At 37.5% G+C, this 18,012-nt stretch overlaps 1 protein-coding gene across 1 annotated transcript in view; it reads right to left on the bottom strand.

Moving 5' to 3' along the window:
- The window catches only part of EYS (eyes shut homolog), a 1,023,158-nt gene that overhangs the window by 505,896 nt on the left and 499,250 nt on the right, over positions 1-18,012 (bottom strand). Inside the window, 1 exon segment of the mRNA XM_068405393.1 lies at positions 12,244-12,443. Coding sequence (XP_068261494.1) covers positions 12,244-12,443 — 200 coding nt within the window.

The raw sequence follows: 18,012 nt of genomic DNA, 5'->3' as shown, positions 1-18,012 counted from the left end.
CCTGGGCCTGTACGAACTGCATGAAGTTCAACAAGGCCAAGTGCAAGGTCTGCACATGGGTCGGGGCAATCCCAAGCACAAATATAGGCTGGGCGGAAAATGGATTGAGAGCAGCCCTGAGGAGAAGGACTTGGCGGTGATGGTTGATGAGAAGCTCAACATGAGCTTCGTCACATAAAGAATCTGAAGGACAATCAAACAAAACTTGTGGAAATTCTGTTTTTTCATACAATGACTTGAAAGATATTGTGCTTCAGGTTCTTTATGTGACCAAAGTTTATGGACAATCGAATGCAGTTTAGAAAAAGCCTTTCTTATACCGGCAAGTTGAAATGCTAATAATTCTATATTTGTCTTAAAATAAAAACTAATATTTTCCTTGATTTTTTATACTTTTTGTGACTATTTTGTATTGTAAAAATTGAGCTCATTCATTTAATTAATCAAAAATACCCTGAAGGATTCTAGTAAACCATGTCTTCCTGTCTGAGACATCGGTTTTCATACAAAACATAGCCCTTTTTTTAATTTGTGGACTGTCACTCAAGATACAAGGTAGTAACATTTCTTATATTTGCAAAATACCAGTAGGTTGGAACTCTGCAAAACAGTAAATACAGGATTTTAAACAATAACATATTAAACATTTTCATCTATCACATTATATGACTTGTTAATTTAATACAACCAAATAGAGCAATCTTCTTTTAAAAATGATGTTGTAACTTTTATGATAGATTTATTGCTGGTTTTGTCAACAATCACTATAAAAAGGCAAAGTCACTGTTAGCATTATGTGTGCCATTTGTGTACGTGTACTCAGAATATATATTTTAGAAAGAAAAAGAAAAAAGAATGCCAAAAATATCACAAAGCTTTGAAGACAGTAACAGCAAAAACAGCAAAGGTGATGTGTGTTTGAATCACTTGTGTAGTGTGCTTTAGTATTCCATATGGAATTCTAAACAAACAAGCAGCACATTACATCTTAAAGCACTGTGAAATTTTAAATCTTCTTCCAGGTGTTGGATTGTATTTAGGCATGCATGTTTCGGGTAATGTTGAATTAAATATTCTCTGTGTGTGGCTAGAAAAAATTGAAATGTTCTGTTACAGGCACATTCCCAACTGTTCAGTCACTGCATCTTGCATAATGGGGACGTGAATGGGATTCCCAGTAGCTATTCTTGTTTGGCTTCTGTTCAATGAAGTCAGAAACCAACTTAGCCAGAAAAACAAAAACAAAAACCAGAACCGATATATACAGAGGGTAGAGACATCCTGTGTCTTTTCAGGCAATGAATTTTTAAAAGGTTTGCTTAAAAAACCAGAATATATCAATTGGCAATAGCCATGCAGATATAAGCATTTAAATGGTTTTATTCCAGGACTGGGCAGCTGGGTGATTTGTACTAGACTTGTGTTTTGCTTTTTGGTGTTTTTTTTTCTGCTAGTTTTCAGTGCCTCATTTCCAGACACTGTTGTCTGCATTTTTGTAGACAATGCTAATTCTCTAGCAGATTGCACTTTATTGTTGAATTTTAGACTTTAAAATGGTAAGGAGAGTGTGTAATTTTGACTAGATGCAGTACTACCATTATAAATATCACTGGTAAAATGCAACAAGACAGAACATGCATCTATTAAAAAAAAAAACAGTAGCCATGTTTGGGATATGTTTATTAATGACTTGCCTTTCTTCATGCTCCACTTTTACAGCCTCTTACCATTTTCAATTTTTCCCATTCTATTTTGCTATTTAATTAGCAAAATGCCTCTGTAGATATCTAAAATGGTTTGATATGATGTTTGAATATCAATATAAATATCCACTTGAGTGACAGGATGAGAATTTTTCTCTACTTTTGCCCAGAATCGTTAGGGGACACAGCTATAGCAGCTATTCCGTCAGGCATACTGCACACATTAAACATCTTTAGACACATTATTTGTTTGTTTCAAATACTCTTTCCAAATTCTGTGATCTTTACCTTCTGGTAAATTTGCTAGTATAGGAGAAACCTCTCTAAAATGGATGTATTGCCTCTTTACAGCTATGATATATTCCTTTACCTTTCATGCAATATCATAAAAAAAGAGCAACTTATCAATTTGATCCAATCTGAATAAGCAAGGGAGCAATAAGGCATATATTAATCAAAACTTATTAGAAAGTATGCAAGCTACAAGCACCAAAGCTGCTTCTCAACAAGATTTCTAAAAAATATTTCTAAAATAATTCAGAACTATAATTCACTTGGGAGTACTACTTTGTTAAATTATATATTAACATTTCAATGATTACAGTACTGGTTTTAGTTGAAAGTGTAGAGCATTTGTCATTATAAAATGGAATAAAGGGTTAGACATTGTCATTAACATAATTACCTATTCTTATTACTCTGACAGTAAGAATAGGATTTTGATTAAATAAAGAAGTGCAATGTAATGAAAAATCACACATGTATATTTATATGTATATTTATAGGTAAACTAATTATACACGTAGTAGTATAGGAACATGTTAGTATGCCAACTTTATCTGATTCGCCATGGAAACTACAGTTCAGTGATCAGACAACTTGAGAATGAAACTGAAACGCCTGTGTTCCCTCTCCTCCCAGCATCAACAAAATGGTAGTTGTTGTTATTATGGGAGGAATAGAGAAGGAGAAATAAAACATTATGCCACTGTATAAATCACATATTGGCCCATAGCTTCGATACTGTGTGTACTTCTTGTCCCCTTGTGTCAGTAAAGACAAAATAGAAATTAAAAAGCTTTGAAAAAGGGCATCAAGGATGACCAGAAGTTTGGGATGGCTTCTGAAGCAGGAAGGACTGAAATAGCCAGAAATCTTTAGCCTGGAAAGGAAGGAGCATGGGGCAATATGATAGTGGCCCACAAAAGCAAGGATGACTTGTAATCAGCTTTTCATTCTCCTTTTCCACACTAGAATTAAGGGACATGAAATAAAGTAGCAGGAACAGTATTTAAAATTAAAAAAGAGAGGCATTTTTTCATGCAACAGGCTAGACCTGTGGGTCTGCTTGATGAATGGTATCATCACAGGACAGCAGATGTTGGCAAGGACCTCTGGAGACTGCCTAGTCAAAGCTCCCTGCTTGGAGGAGAAGTTTATGTAGGTTCAAGGAAAGACTGTGTAAGTACTTAGAGACTCACTAATTTCTACTGAACAAACCACAACACGCTCAGGAAAATCCCTGTTTTAGGGAGCATGGGAGAGTACTGGAGGACAAGCAATATGCATGCACTTTTCATATTCTTTCCTGGCAATCTGCTTATGGCTACCATTAGAAAGAGCGTACAGGGTTAGCTGGTTCTTGGCTTGAACCAGTACATCCATTCTTATATTTTCATGTAACCTAATACATACACACAATGCAAACTCTAAAATACTCATGCTTCACTAAATGTAAAGAACTAAGCAGCTGATTATTAAATAAGCAAGTCATGCAGAACCCATCTCATTATCTACATATAAATGGAGGGGCATCTGTTTTCACACAGAGGAGATCAAAAAAGAAAGAGAGTACTGCGTATGTATTCATAGCACATACGAAAGTGAGAACCTATTGTTTTACAACTTGCCTGTTTTAAGAGATTCTGATGTTCCAGTGAATTGGAGTCACTCCTTCCACATCATAAAATTACTTTCTTCTTACACTTATCTCAGTGCCCTGAGAAATTTAGATACATAGTTCCGTGTAACGTGCACTCTGCAACTTTGTTCAGACCTTGCAAGCTGTCTATCAACAGCTAAATGAAACGAAGCTTTTCAGTTAACAATCTTCCAACAGAAGCATGCCTTTTCTGTTACATGGCACATATGACCTGAGTGAGTCTCAAAACGAATACTTTATCATTAAGTCACTCTGTGTTGATGGGGGTACACAGCTGTGCAAATGCTCCACATGTTAAGCCTTTTGAGGTGCAGGAGAACCTTTTGATTATTGCCTGGAGGTACAGCTGACATGAACAGCTTCAAAGAACAGTTCTGTTTCCTTTGGGATGAAGGACTGAATGTACAGTACTGATAAATGACATTTCTGTTTAAAAGACAGTTTCTTATATATGGTGGCATCACGTTTTGTTTTGTCATATAGTTGACTGGGAAGTCAGAGGGAAAATGATAATGCAATATACATTCTTGGCAGCAATAGTCAGAAGTATTCACATCATCATTGCTGGCCAAATTTCCATCGTACTTTTTCAAGGTGGGCTTCATCATTACAGCAATCAACGCATCTGTCAACTTCAGATTGGATTATTACAATTTGCTAAGGACAATTTCTTATGGAGACATGCAAAGCCCAATTAATTCAAAACGTGGCTGCACCCATCTAAAGTAGTGTTTCTTCAAGAGCGAACTCTATTTTGTTTGATTTGCAATCTGCAATAGCTTTCAATTTAAATACATGACTGTCACTTATCAAACCCTAAACAACTTTGATTCTTCAAAACCACACAGATTAACTCCTTTTGCATACCATGACAGAATTAAATAGCAGCTTTTTTACATACAGTTGCCTAGGTTGCCCTATAAGACTCTGCACCCGTAGGCTCCCCCCACAACTATCTGCCTCATACTAGCAATATATTATTTACCTTATACATGCTCTAATACAAACCATTCTACTTTATCATTTCTTATCTCATGTGCAGTCTGAATGCCAGAGTTAGAGAGTAATACATTTTTCAGACTCCAGTTTTTTGCTCATACAGCATCTCCACTCTTGAATTGTTTTAATCCCCCTCCTGGATCCCTGCAGAGTCCTTAGCTAGTTATAAGGAGTGGTGCTCCATTGAGACACCTTGCTCACACAGATAAAGCAAATTAAAATAGAAGGGGACTGGAAACAAGATATTTTAAAATCTAAACTTTGCTTCCTTATCAATAGTATACAAGAATGTGAATGTACTAATCTTAGTTTATTGTTACCAGCTTTTCCTAGGCAGCACAAGAATAAGATTGTAGGATAGCTTTGGTTTTTAATTACATGTTCTACATGTGCTCCAACTGTGGCAAAAAAATAAAGAAAATATATAAAAGAATGTAAAGCAAATGTTTTCAAGAGCAATTTGATTTTACTGAGAGAAAGAAAAGGGAAGAATAGTTACAAGATGAAAATAAAAGGCTTTTCTGAGTGCCAAATGGCACATGAAGAATCCCAAGGAAGAAAAAAATTTAAGTTGCGTACAGGTTTTGTGGATGTCTTTTGACTGATACTTGAATTCAATTTAATATGATACACTCCATCATAATACTAGTCCCTTATCCTTATCAAAGTCAGAAGTCAGGCTAAATTATACAGATTTTCTACTTTTTTCCAGCGCAGTTTCTACCACTTGAAGATGTACAAAAGTGGTGTATTTTAAAGATTTTTGCAAGATGTTCCAAGGATACTAGCTGATGTATATGATGTACTATTATGACTGTTTTTGACAACATTATTTGCCCCTTTAACTTAGTATTCAAGTAATTATTAGGTTATATTATTTTACAAATGCTAGTGAATGCTTGGTTGAATATGAGTCAAAAGTCCTTCAACCTTGTCTCATGTACATTTGAGATTATAAACAGCAGTACCCAGTCTTTCACTACTTATCATTCCATTCATTACAATCAGTTCATAGTCACAGATAAGAATAAGTAGTAGGTATCATAATAAACATTTCAAAATAATTACACTTTATTTGGAGGAAATGTAGAACAACATATTCCTGTTTTAGAATTCTTTCTTACTAAAATCTCTGGAAGAAAAACCTTGTTATTCTATTGATCAGGTATTCTGTTGATCAAATATTCACTCTTACCTGCCTTTAGAATATAAAAATCAAGCCCATAGAATTGCCTTGTGAGTATAAACTAATCTCTGAAAGATGCTGCAAAAAAGTTTCAGTTCTGAACCAAATAATGTAGTAAAATATAATCCAAAAAGCAGATTTAAAAAGCACCAGTCTCCCTTTATGAATCAAATGATAGGATCAAACTTACTTGTAACCTTACACATTTCTAAGACCAACAAAGTTATCTTACACCACTAAATCACATAATCACAGAATGGTTAAGGGTTGGAGGGGACCTCTGGAGATCATCTAGTCCAACCCCCTGACAAAGCAGGTTCAAAATACTTCTAAATTCTGAAAAAAAATTTCTCAGAGTGGATGATGAAAGGCAGAATGACAAAAAATTACCTCTGTTTTCCCTAACAAAAATATTACAAAACCCAAATGTGATATAATGTGCTGAAAAAGTGCAATGAAGCTATAATTTTCAACAACTTTATCTAAAGCAAGGCTTGTCATAAGATTGTTGACATTACTTTCACCTGATCAGACTGAAAGCACTGCACAGATAATCCTTCTCAAGATAGCATTACTTTTAAACCTAGTAAGCAGGAAGTACCTGAAATGCACATCTGAAAAAGGCTCAATGAAAGCATGACTAGGGAGGGAGGAATTTTTTTAACTGTTGTTATTTTTACTTTTTTTAAATCCCAAGCCAAACATACTGAATGGTCTGGGACCAAAAAAAATGCAAAAGTGAGGAAGAACCCCCTGTGGATTAAATGTAATAAAAAAAAAAAATCTGGTATTTTATGTGGAACAGTTTCTCTTCCTTAAAATACTTGGAAAATACTATGAAAAGGCTTCAGAATTCCTATAACATACTCATTATATCAACCATATGTAGGTCGGGTTGAATTGTCTTCTGAAAGCCCCCCTGAGCCCAATGATAGCTTTATTATTAATTTGCTAATTTATATTGTGTTTGTTGTTGTGGCAGCCAGTTCCTTTAATTAAGATGACTAAAATACAAAGCAAGGTAGGTGGGCATCCTTTCAGATGGTAATCTGTTTCCTGAAGCCCTGATTCAGTGGCAGCCTGCCCAGGACAGAACTGAATTATAACTCCCAGCACCCCTCTCATTTCCAATGAGTTGTTTTAATTTTAAACCCAGGGTTTGAAGATGGAAAGATATTTCAGATAACACACAATCCAAGGGCTATCCCAAAGGGCATTTTTCATATTCATTTCAGGAAGAAGCCTGCAGGGTTGTTCATGTAATTGATTCCCACATAATTCAAAAAAAGCTGAACCATTCACTGTACTACTGGGTAAAATAGCACATACATCATAGCTGAAGCTGGCAGTGCTGCCCACAGTTAAGGCAGCCTGACACTTACCCATTACTGGACACTCTTCATTACTTGCCGCTTCCACTTTTACCAGCCACTATAATACAAACATCCCAAGCCAGATCACCAAAACAAGGAGACTGTAAACGGTATTGGATTTTGTTTTTCCTCCTGCCCGTTCCACAGTGTGTGTGTAACAGGCATGAAGATTCCTTATTCATTTGGATGCTTGTGGCATTTTGCTAGAGTAGGAGTTATTTTTCCCTTCCTTATTTTTCAATCATTCTGCTTTTCCATCCTCTGTATCAGTCCTATTCACCAGTCTGTACATGAGTTTTGTTCAGACTGCTTAAAGCAAGTGGAAGGCAGGGTAGAAAAGGAGTGTTTACATCATAATGTACACAGTACAGGAACAAACTCGACTTAATGATCTTTTGTTTCTTATTTCCACCTTGTACACACTACTTGGAACGGCAGCAGCTGAGGATAAGAAACAGAGCTATGTCTGTCTTCCAAAGCATATCAACATAGAAGAGGCCATCAGCTGAAAAAAGTCATTTCCCTGGACCCCTTAGAAGAAGAAATTTATATCAAGTATAGAACTTCTTTTTCCAGGATCACAACCATATCTCACATCAACTTGCCTCACTATCGTCTTACATCACTCATGAAAACCTTTGTGATCTTGGCAACACTAAAAATCCTGATTTTAACTGTTTGGAATTTTCCTGACTCTGATTCCATGAACAGCTACTCCTGAATGGCCAATGCTGGGCTCAGAAGCAAGTGCAAGGTAGTTACCCTCACAACGGTTGGAATAAGTTTCCAAGCAGAAAACATGAGAAATATAAGTAGTTTCATTTAATTCAGAAAATTCATTGTGAAAGAAGAAAGGATGCTGCAGCACCCAAAGCTTGAAAAAAGGAGGTCAGAGTGAACATGAGCTAGGAAAGAAGAAATAGGAGAATGCACAGGACTGAATGTTCAGAGTGGTGATCAAACAATAGGTGCTAAAAAATTACCAGACATCTGAGCCACAGAAACAGTCTTTGTGCAAGTAGCAACCCACTGCAGAAGTAAGCTAATGTGAATTATTTTAGCATGTATTGAGAGGTTTAAGCTAAACCATGATATATTTGAGTTATAATGGGACCAATACTATTTAATATCTTCATCGATGACATAGTGAGATTGAGTGAATCCTCAGCAAGTTTGTGGATGACACCACGCTGAGTGCTGCAGCTGATTTGCTTGAGGGAAGGGATGCCATCCAGAGGCACCCTGACAGACTTGAGGAGTGGGCCCATGCAAATCTCATTAAGTTCAACAACGCCAAGTGCAATGTCCTGCATCTGGGTCAAGGCAACCCCCGAAACCAATACAGGCTGGGGATGAAGGGATTGAGAGCAGTGCTGAGGAGAAGGACTTGTGGTATTCACGGATGAAAAGCTGGACATGAGCCGGCAATGTGCGCTTGCAGCCCAGAAGGCCAACTGCATCCTGGGCTGCATCAAAAGAAGCGTGGCCAGCAGGTTGAGGGAGGTGATTCTGCCCCTCTACTCTGCTCTGGTGAGATCCCACCTGGAGTACTGCATCCAGCTCTGGGGCTCTGAGTACAAGAAACACATGGATCTCTTAGAGCAGGTCCAAAGCATGGTCACAAGTAAGACCAGAGGGCTGGAACACCTCTCCTATGAAGACAGGCTGAGAGAGATGGGGATGTTTACCCTGAAGAACAGAAGGCTCTGGGGACACCTCATTGTGGCATTCAATACTTAAAGGCAGCTTATAAGAAAGATAGAGAAAGACTTTTTACCAGGGCCTGTAGTGACAGGACAAGGGACAATGTTTTCAAACTGAAAGAGGGTAAATTTAAATTGGATATAAGGAACAATTTTTTTACAATGAAGATGGTGAGATACTGGAACAGGTTGCCCTGAGAAGTTGTGGATGCCCCATCACTGTAAGTGTTCAAGGTCAGGTTGGACTGGGCTTTGAGCAACCTAATACAGTGAAAGATGTCCCTGTCCCATGACACGGGGTTGAATTGGATGATCTTTAAAGGTCACTTCTAAACTCAAAATATTCTGTGATTCTATGATCATGAATATAATTATTTTATAAAAGGAAAACTAGCCAAAACGGCCCTCTCCAGAAGGAAATGGGAGACCTGGTTACCCGGGATATGGAGAAGGCTGAGGTACTCAATGACTTTTTTGCCTCAATCTTCACCAGCAAGTGCTCAAGCCACAGCGCACAAGTTGCAGAAGGCAGAAGCAGGGACTGGGAGAATGAAGAACTGCCCACTGTAGGAGAAGATCAGGTTTAAGACCATCTAAGGAACCTGAAGATGCACAAGTCCATGGAACCTGACGAAGTGCATCCACGGGTCCTGAGGGAACTGAAGGATGAAGTTGCTAAGTCACTATCCATCATTTCTGAGAAGTCGTGGCAGTCTGGGGAAGTTCCCACTAACTGGAAAAGGGGAAACATAACCCCCATCTTCAAGAAGGGAAAAAAGGAAGACCTGGGAAACTACAGGCCAGTCAGTCTCACCTCTGTGCCTGGCAAGATCATGGAGCAGATCCTCCTGGAAACTACACTAAGGCACGTGGAAATCAAGGATATGATTGGTGACAGCCAACATGGCTTCACTAAGGGCAAATCATGCCTGACAAATTTGGTGGCCTTCTACAATGGGGTTATAGAGCTGGTGAACAGAGGAAGAGCAACTGATGTCATCTACCTGGAATTGTGCAAAGCATTTGACACTGTCCCTTATGACATTCTTGTCTCTAAACTGGAGAGACATGGACTTGATGGATGGACCACTCGGTGGATAAGGAATTGGATGGATGGTCACACTCAAAAAGTTGCTGTCAATGGCTTGATGTCCAAGTGGACACCAGTGATGAGTGGTGTTCCTCAGGGGTTGGTATTGGGACCTGTCCTGTTTAACATCTTTTTCGGCGACATGGACAGTGGGATTGAGTGCGCCCTCAGCAAGTGTGCTGATGACACCAAGCTGTGTGGTGTGGTCGACACGCTGGAGGGAAGGGATGCCATCCAGAGGGACCTTGACAGGCTTGAGAGCTGGGCCTGTGCAAACCGTGTGAAGTTCAACAAGGCCAAGTGCAAGGCCCTGCATATGGGTCGGGGCAATCCCAAGCACAAATACAGGCTGGGTAGAGAATGGACTGAGAGCAGCCCTGAGGAGAAGGACTTGGGGGTGATGGTTGACGAGAAGCTCAACATGAGCCGGCAATGTGCGATTGCAGCCCAGAAGGCCAACCGCATCCTGGGATGCATCAAAGGCAGCGTGACCAGCAGGTCAAGGGAGGTGATTCTGCCCCTCTACTCTGCTCTCGTGAGACCCCCGTGGAGTACTGCGTCCAGCTCTGGGGCTCTCAGTACAGGAAAGACATGGAGCAGTTGGAGCGAGTCCCGAAGAGGGCCACAAAGATGATCAGAGGGATGGAGCACCTTTCATATGAAGACAGGCTGACAGAGTTGGGGCTCTTCAGCCTGGAGAAGAGAAGGCTCCGGGGAGACCTCATAGCAGCCTTCCAGTATCTGAAGGGGGCCTGCAGGAAAGTTGGAGAGGGACTTTTTACAAGGGCATGTAGTGACAGGACGAGGGGGAATGGTTTTAAACTGAAAGAGGGTAGATTTAGATTAGATATTAGGAAGAAATTCTTTACTGTGAGGGTAGTGAGACACTGGAACAAGTTGCCCAGAGAAGCTGCAGCTGCCCCCTCCCTGGCCGTGTTTAAGGCCAGGCTGGATGAGGCTTTGAGCAACCTGGTCTAGTTGAAAGGTGTCCCTGCCCGTGGCAGGAGGGTTAGAACTAAATGATCTTTAAGGTTCCTTCCAACCCAAACCATTCTGTGATTCTATGATTCTATGATTGTATCTCACTTGACATATGGAGATTTTGTCCGTTACTGTGTTTGTCTGCCTCAAGAGTCATTGTAACTTCACCATTTAGTTGTGGGATAAAAACTAATCACAGATGACCATCTTCTCAGATTCCGGAAAACAATACCATCAATCAATGAAAATATTTGCTTAAATTACAACAATAGTAATTCCTAGCTGTCCATGGGCCATTTGCCTTGTTAATTCTGTTGAATACTAATAAAATTCCATAACTATTAACAGAAGGACACAAAGGATCAGCAGGTAGAAACTGAGCCATGGATTGGAAACAATATGTTTGTTTCTTTATCTTATTCTTTTCATAAGAAATGAAATTAGTTTCATTTCTTACAGTACCTTATAAAGCTATCAAATTGTTACACAGAACTAAGAATAATCATTCTTGCCTTAACATTAGCAGATTTTGTTAAAAATAAAACTATTATCCTTAAGCTTCAATTTTGGCCATCAATCAAAATCCAGCTATTGATCACATGATTGTATAGGGGAAGATATTTATGCTGCATTCTTAAGTATGTTTATAAAATATTTTCTTAGTATTTTATATTTCTACAAATATAGCAACTGAACAGGGATTTAGATAATAATTGTGAGTTGATATATTTATTAGAAGTAGTAGACAATAACATATACAATGTATAGAGTAGCTTAACTTTAAAGGAGTTTTGCTATATTACAGGTATATAAGCTGTAAAATTACATGTATTTAGTCAGAAGCCTTAAACAGCCAGCAAATGACGATGATGGATCATAGGAAATTTCTTTGGATATATGTCTGTGCACACATACTGTACAAACTACCTGTCATCTAAAGTTGATTGCAAATTAATTTTTTTCTCTTTGAGTACAAAACACAGGAGTACATACATACCCGTAAACATAATGATTTTAGATTTTTTAGGATCAGTTTATGTTAGAATTTTCCACATGTAATTCTGAAAAGCACTAGAAGATAAGTTTCCAGATAAAGGGCCTGATGTTAAATTGTGAATGGTTTAAGATAACAACATTTCTGAGCACTAGACTGAGCATCAAATCCAACTGAGTTCACGTACTGCTCATAGTAACGACAACGCCTTGAAATCTTGGCAAAACAATGTGTATTAACTAAAGCTGTTATATGACAGCATTCACACTAACCTGCAATGAAAAGTTCTTCCAGGTCCATCAACACATACACCTCCATTGTAACAGAGAACTGAGTTCAATGTGGGCTCACTGCAAACATCAACATCAACTTCACAAAACCTGCCAGTGTACCCACTCAGGCAAGTACAAACAAATGCATTGACCGCATCTTGACAAGAACCTCCATTAATGCAGGGAGCAGACTCACATTCCTGAGGAGAGAAATAATAACACAATGACTACACAGCTTTAAAACACATTACTTATTCATTCATATCAATAGCAAGTGCAGGCGACTGAATCTAGAGATCAGAAAAAGTGTTGGACTGTTTTTATTGTCTGATAAGCAAAAGTCTCTAATTTGGGGCAATTTTTGTTTATATAGAGATCCTTTGATTACAACTCATACTCACTCCTGAAACTATGCATGTCCCTACTAATTACTGTTGGAGAAATGCAAATATATTTTTATATAAGCAGTCTTACAGCCATAAGTATGTGCTTCCCACTCATGATTCTTTCATTAAAATTTTAAAGCATGTTTTCGAGCAACAGTTTATACAATCATTCCTTATAAGTTTTTATAGTAGGGCCTATTGCAGTGAAAAAATCCACATTAGTAAGACAATTGTGGACAGAATAAAAAACTACTTATATTAACTAACGCACATAAGCCTTTTATCAAATATTTCCTGATAAATGCTTTCTTATTATCAATTAATGCATCATATTGCAAATAGAAACATGTAGAAGTGTTTACGTGTTCACACAGTAACAATTCCCTCTGATAAAGCTAATGTGAAAGTCATCAAATCCAAACCGTGCAAAGTAGCAGCAAATTAATGTTTCTCCTGACTCACAGGAGAGTTTAGTTAGTGCAATTGCTAGCGCAAAAATGTGGTTTTGCCCTTAAGCACAGAAACCTAGCTTTTGCCTATATCCCAAAGGAGTTTTATTTTGCTGCTGCCACCGAAACAGTCTAGCTAAACCCAGTATTTTAAATTTATTCTCACACTGCTGTAAGTTTAGAAGGTTTAATTCTTTAAGGATATGCAAGGACACTTAGGTTTCCTGCAGGTACTACAGTTGCTTTGACAGAATGGAAATTCGGATATCCATGGGGAATTATAAGAAAACACCTTATTTTCCTATAAGCTCTCCAGCTCCGTGTCTATAGGATGACTTATTAGTGAGCATTACATAAACTAAGTGAAGTATACATCCCACAGGACAATGGGGATAGATCTAGAGACTGCTAAAAATCCTGTATCTAGGTTTTAGAAGCATTCCTTTGCTATATTAGTTTTATTTGTTGTTGGCAAACATAAGCTTTCTTCTGTTTATAAAACATCTCAATTCACAGTTCCAACTTTCTAGCTTTTTCTCTATTCCGGTAACTTTTTTTGTCTAGTCTTCTTGATTTGTATTCACTTGTTTCCCTCTCTGCTACTTCTGGTTTTACTGCTTTGCTCATTAGCAGAATAAATTAAAAATCTATCAATTAATGGATCAAATTTTTACCTAATTATAATTCAAAAGTTGAAATGCAAAAAATATCAAAGTCAACAAAGTAACTAAGGATGAGTTTCAAAGCTCAGACAAGTGTTCACAGCTTTGGCTCAATACGCCATCACAGCCATACCAAGTTGCAAACTTAATGTAAAACCTTTTAATTTTCTTCTGTGGAATACATTGTTTTTGTAAAATCTTACAAAACCGCTCACAGTATTTAGTTTTAAAATAACATAAAAACCAGACAGTTTGTAAGAAAGAAATCACACCTATCACTTTCCAGTATACTTTGATGCGCTGCAGTTAAAACTTCATCATTAAACTTGCACAAAACATTTTACCAGAGAAGTGATAGTCTGCACGGTCCTTAACTCAGGCAAGAAAATAGTTTCAGTGAACAGACACACAACTATGTTAAAAACGCCACAAATAATTTTATCCCAAAGTAGGTGAGCTACCTCACTAACACTAAATGCTGTAATTTGTAGTCTAAAAGAACAAGGACATCAGATGGCAAACTGAAGTTGCAACACAGCTGTGACCAAGTCCTGCCTACCTTAGATTCTACCAGGGACTGACTTCACAGCTTGGCATTAGGGAACAGCTGGTTCTACAGAAAATCCCAAACTACCCTGACTCCCTGTAGACAAGCTCACCTAACCAACAATGCTATTTCAGTTTTGTCTTCCTTTTTATAACGTGAGATTGAATCTTAACTATAACCCCCCAACCAGACAGTTCCCAAATCAGAGCAACATTTCAGGGACTCACAGTCCTAGAAACATTCCCTCTCTTCTCCAGTACAGTATAGGAAAAAGACTTTCTTAGGCATCTCAGGTACCCAGTTCCCAACCTAATAAGATATCCTTTAACCTTTTCTCACCTAGAAGTGATCAGATCCTGCCAAAGGAACATTGCCTTTGAATAACTAAGAAACCTGAAAATTACCAAAATAATATTCACAAAGATGGGTCATTTTAGTTTTTCCAAAACACAAATTTGTTGATATATAAAAGTGTCACAACTGCTCACTTATTTATACTTCATTTTGTACCTTCTTATTTTCAATGGGTCCTTTTAATCTTTACTAAATCTGAAATGCTATTTTGATTTGGAATTTAAAAATGCATGATTTTTAAGCTTCAAAGACAAAGTCTTAATTTTACCTGCCTGTGAGGGGCATGTTTTCTGGTAGGTTGTGAGGAAAGTGTTTTAATTTTTAATTGATAGTAAATTAGTCTTCCCCAAGTTCAGTCTGTTTCGCCCATTAAGGCAACTGGTGACCATGACCAATCTCCCTGTCCTCATCCTGACCCAAAAGCTTTTCTTCTTATTTCCTCTTCTTGTCCTGATGAGGAGGAGGAGTGCAAGAGCAGCTGGGTGGGTATCTGGCAGCCAGACAAAGTTAACTCACCACACTTAGTTGTTCATAGGCTGTAAAACTTTCTTTTCTGTCATATCAGAGCTCCAAACTGAGCTGTATTGCCTAGTTTTTCTGTGGCCATCACTGTCCTCTCTTTTCCCTTTCTGTTTTCTAGTTTGTTCCCTTCAGAGGCAACTTCATTCAAATCAGGGCTGCAGCCATCCATCTCCAAGGAAACCAGAAGGCCAGAAGAGCTGCTCCTCAGGCCTTATCTTGTCAGGATCTTCCTGCTCTAAAGGGGTTTGTTCCTTCCACTGGCACCAAAACAAAAGAAAGTAAGTGCCCCTTATTAACTTCATTTGGGGTGCTCTGCTCATTCCTCACACATCATCACATCTGTAAATGATGCCCAGTACTCACACTTCACACCATACCAATAACCCCCTTCCCAGCTCATCTTTTAAAACATGGACAGTTTCAATAAGCTCCCTTATAAATAAATGAAGTGATTTAACAAAACAGAAATTATACAATTCTGATTATTTGTATAGAGTTTTTATCAACTTTTCACTTTGCCAGTCTGACACACTTTATTCTCATCTTTGAGTTTCCTTATATCTAATCTCCTTAGAGTAAACCAGGAGGGCTCCTTTTCAGCAGGCTTTTTTTTTTCTGTTTTTGTTTTTGTTTTTTTTTCTGTAAAGCGTACACTTTTCCCATTTTGATCTAAAAAGGAATCCTTTGAGTTTATGTGTTGTTAACAGTCAATGACCTTGGAAAAAATTTGAAAATCATAATGGCCAAGCTATCAACATGAACTCCCATTGCAATGCTATGGAAAAAATTGCTAATGTTATCCTTAAGTCTTCAGAGAGGGCAACTGTGACTTACACTTAGACAGGTGATTATTCCTCTTTTTATGGCTAGGGGAAACTGAAACATTGTGCCAAGTTCTAGAATCTGTTTATTATAAAGGATGTCGAAAAACTGAGAATATAAAATGATTTAGGTACTAGATAAAATTCTTTACAGTAAGCTAAGTCTAAGGAAAATAACACTTATCACAATTTTTAGGATAGATTTTTTTTTTAAAAAACATTATTACATCACATATCTCATTTTCACATGGTACTGCTGAAAACATAAATAATATATATGGCTTAAAAATGATTAGACAAATTCATGGAGTACAGGTCTGTTTCTAGCTATTAAAAGCAATCATCAGTGTGAGTTCTTTGCTGTAAGAAGTTCCAGAACTCTTGATGGCTCTATGAGTGTTCTCAGGTTTAGTTTATCACCAAGAAAACTGAGAGAGAGAGAGAGAGAGACAATGGCAGTGCACAGTTATTTTCACAAGAAGCATTATATATGAAGGAGTATTAAGGAGACTCCCAGAGAAAGTCAGTACAAAAATGACTACCTGGATTCGCAAATCCAGATATATCTAGCTAACGTCCAACTTTACTACTTAAGAATCAGACTCTGTAAAACCGTCAAAAGTAGTTGATTTTCCACCTCCTTACGTTTTTAAATAAAGACTGGATGCATCTTTAAAATGTATGCTTAGGCAGACAGACGTTAAATCAAAGTATTAGTTTCCATGGGGCTGTAAATGAAAGGAATATACAAACTTCTGACAGGGGAACAGATTTTCCAGCTTTATTTTTACTAAATTATTGTTACAGTACATGTAAGTTCTTATTGATTTTCTCAGCATAGCAAGGCAATTTAAAAATAAAGGCAAAAAAGTGAAAGAATATTAAGATTTCTAGCTGTGCAACTCTTTTAATGGTAGGTTTTATAACAATCCTTAGTTCAAACAATGCAAAACAAGATCCACTACATTTACTAGAGCAAAATAATTTATTATTTCTTGTTCTCTGAACGTCACGGTGTAGTAAATCTTGTTTGTACTAGGAAGGGGCTGACTGTCCCTTCAGAGAGCTCACCTGGCATGGCACAGTCCACTGGTTCTGCTGGCAGGGAGTTATTCTGAAATCTGGACTCTTAGCAACTGACCTAGAAAGGCAGAGCACTTTGCTTAAGGCGTATTGCTCCCTTATCCAAATCTGTGGGTCCATACTGACATCTGTCTCTGGAAGTGAGGTCAGTCTGCCTAAGAAATTCCAATCTTCTACATATCACACTATATGATTTCCATAGTCATAATGCATAGCTTGAAATAATTATGAAGGGATGCATTTTAGCAATTTAATAAAAATAGTGAAAATTCACTATTTTTTCAAATAATGTGTCAGTTCAACTCTGTTTCTTAAAACAAAATCTAGAAATGGATTTTAGAAGTTAGGATTTTTTTTTCTTTTTTCTACTGAGAAGACTATTTTTCATTAGTCCTCCTTGGAAACTCTGATTAGAAATAAAAAAATTATTTCTAACAACACTTCAAAATCTATTTTTATAAAAGAGAGTCCAGGCAAAAAAAAAATGTTATGATAGATGTATTTTTATATAAGTGAAGTTTTGCTTTATATAATAAAAGGTAATTATAAAGCAGACTAATTCTGAACATAAATAACTCATGTAAGTCCACTATGAGGGGAAAAAAGTCTACTGGAAATATACATAAGCTATTTACAAATCTATCTTTTGACATACTTGTGTGTATGTGGTGCATTATACGGTCTAATTTCCTACGAATACTTATGATATAAAGCCCCAGGTACCATTTACTGTTCGATTTCTTTGTAGACAACTATGAAGTGATTAACTGTAAGGTAAGACTTGAAGCAGAAAAAGGTAGTGGCCTTAAACATCAATTGAGGAAGTGGAAGTAAGCATCCTGGTATTTGTAAGGAAACTAGAATCCAGATGGAAGTCACTGACTTGTAGAAGGTATAACCAGACAGAGCTTTAAAACTTGAATTTGATGGAGTTGAAAAGAAAGA

The sequence above is a fragment of the Nyctibius grandis genome, chromosome 1 (genome assembly GCF_013368605.1).
Source record: "Nyctibius grandis isolate bNycGra1 chromosome 1, bNycGra1.pri, whole genome shotgun sequence".
Classification (NCBI taxonomy): Eukaryota; Metazoa; Chordata; class Aves; order Nyctibiiformes; family Nyctibiidae; genus Nyctibius; species Nyctibius grandis.
Note: the sequence above shows the minus strand (reverse complement) of the source record. Positions and strands in the feature narration are given on the sequence as shown.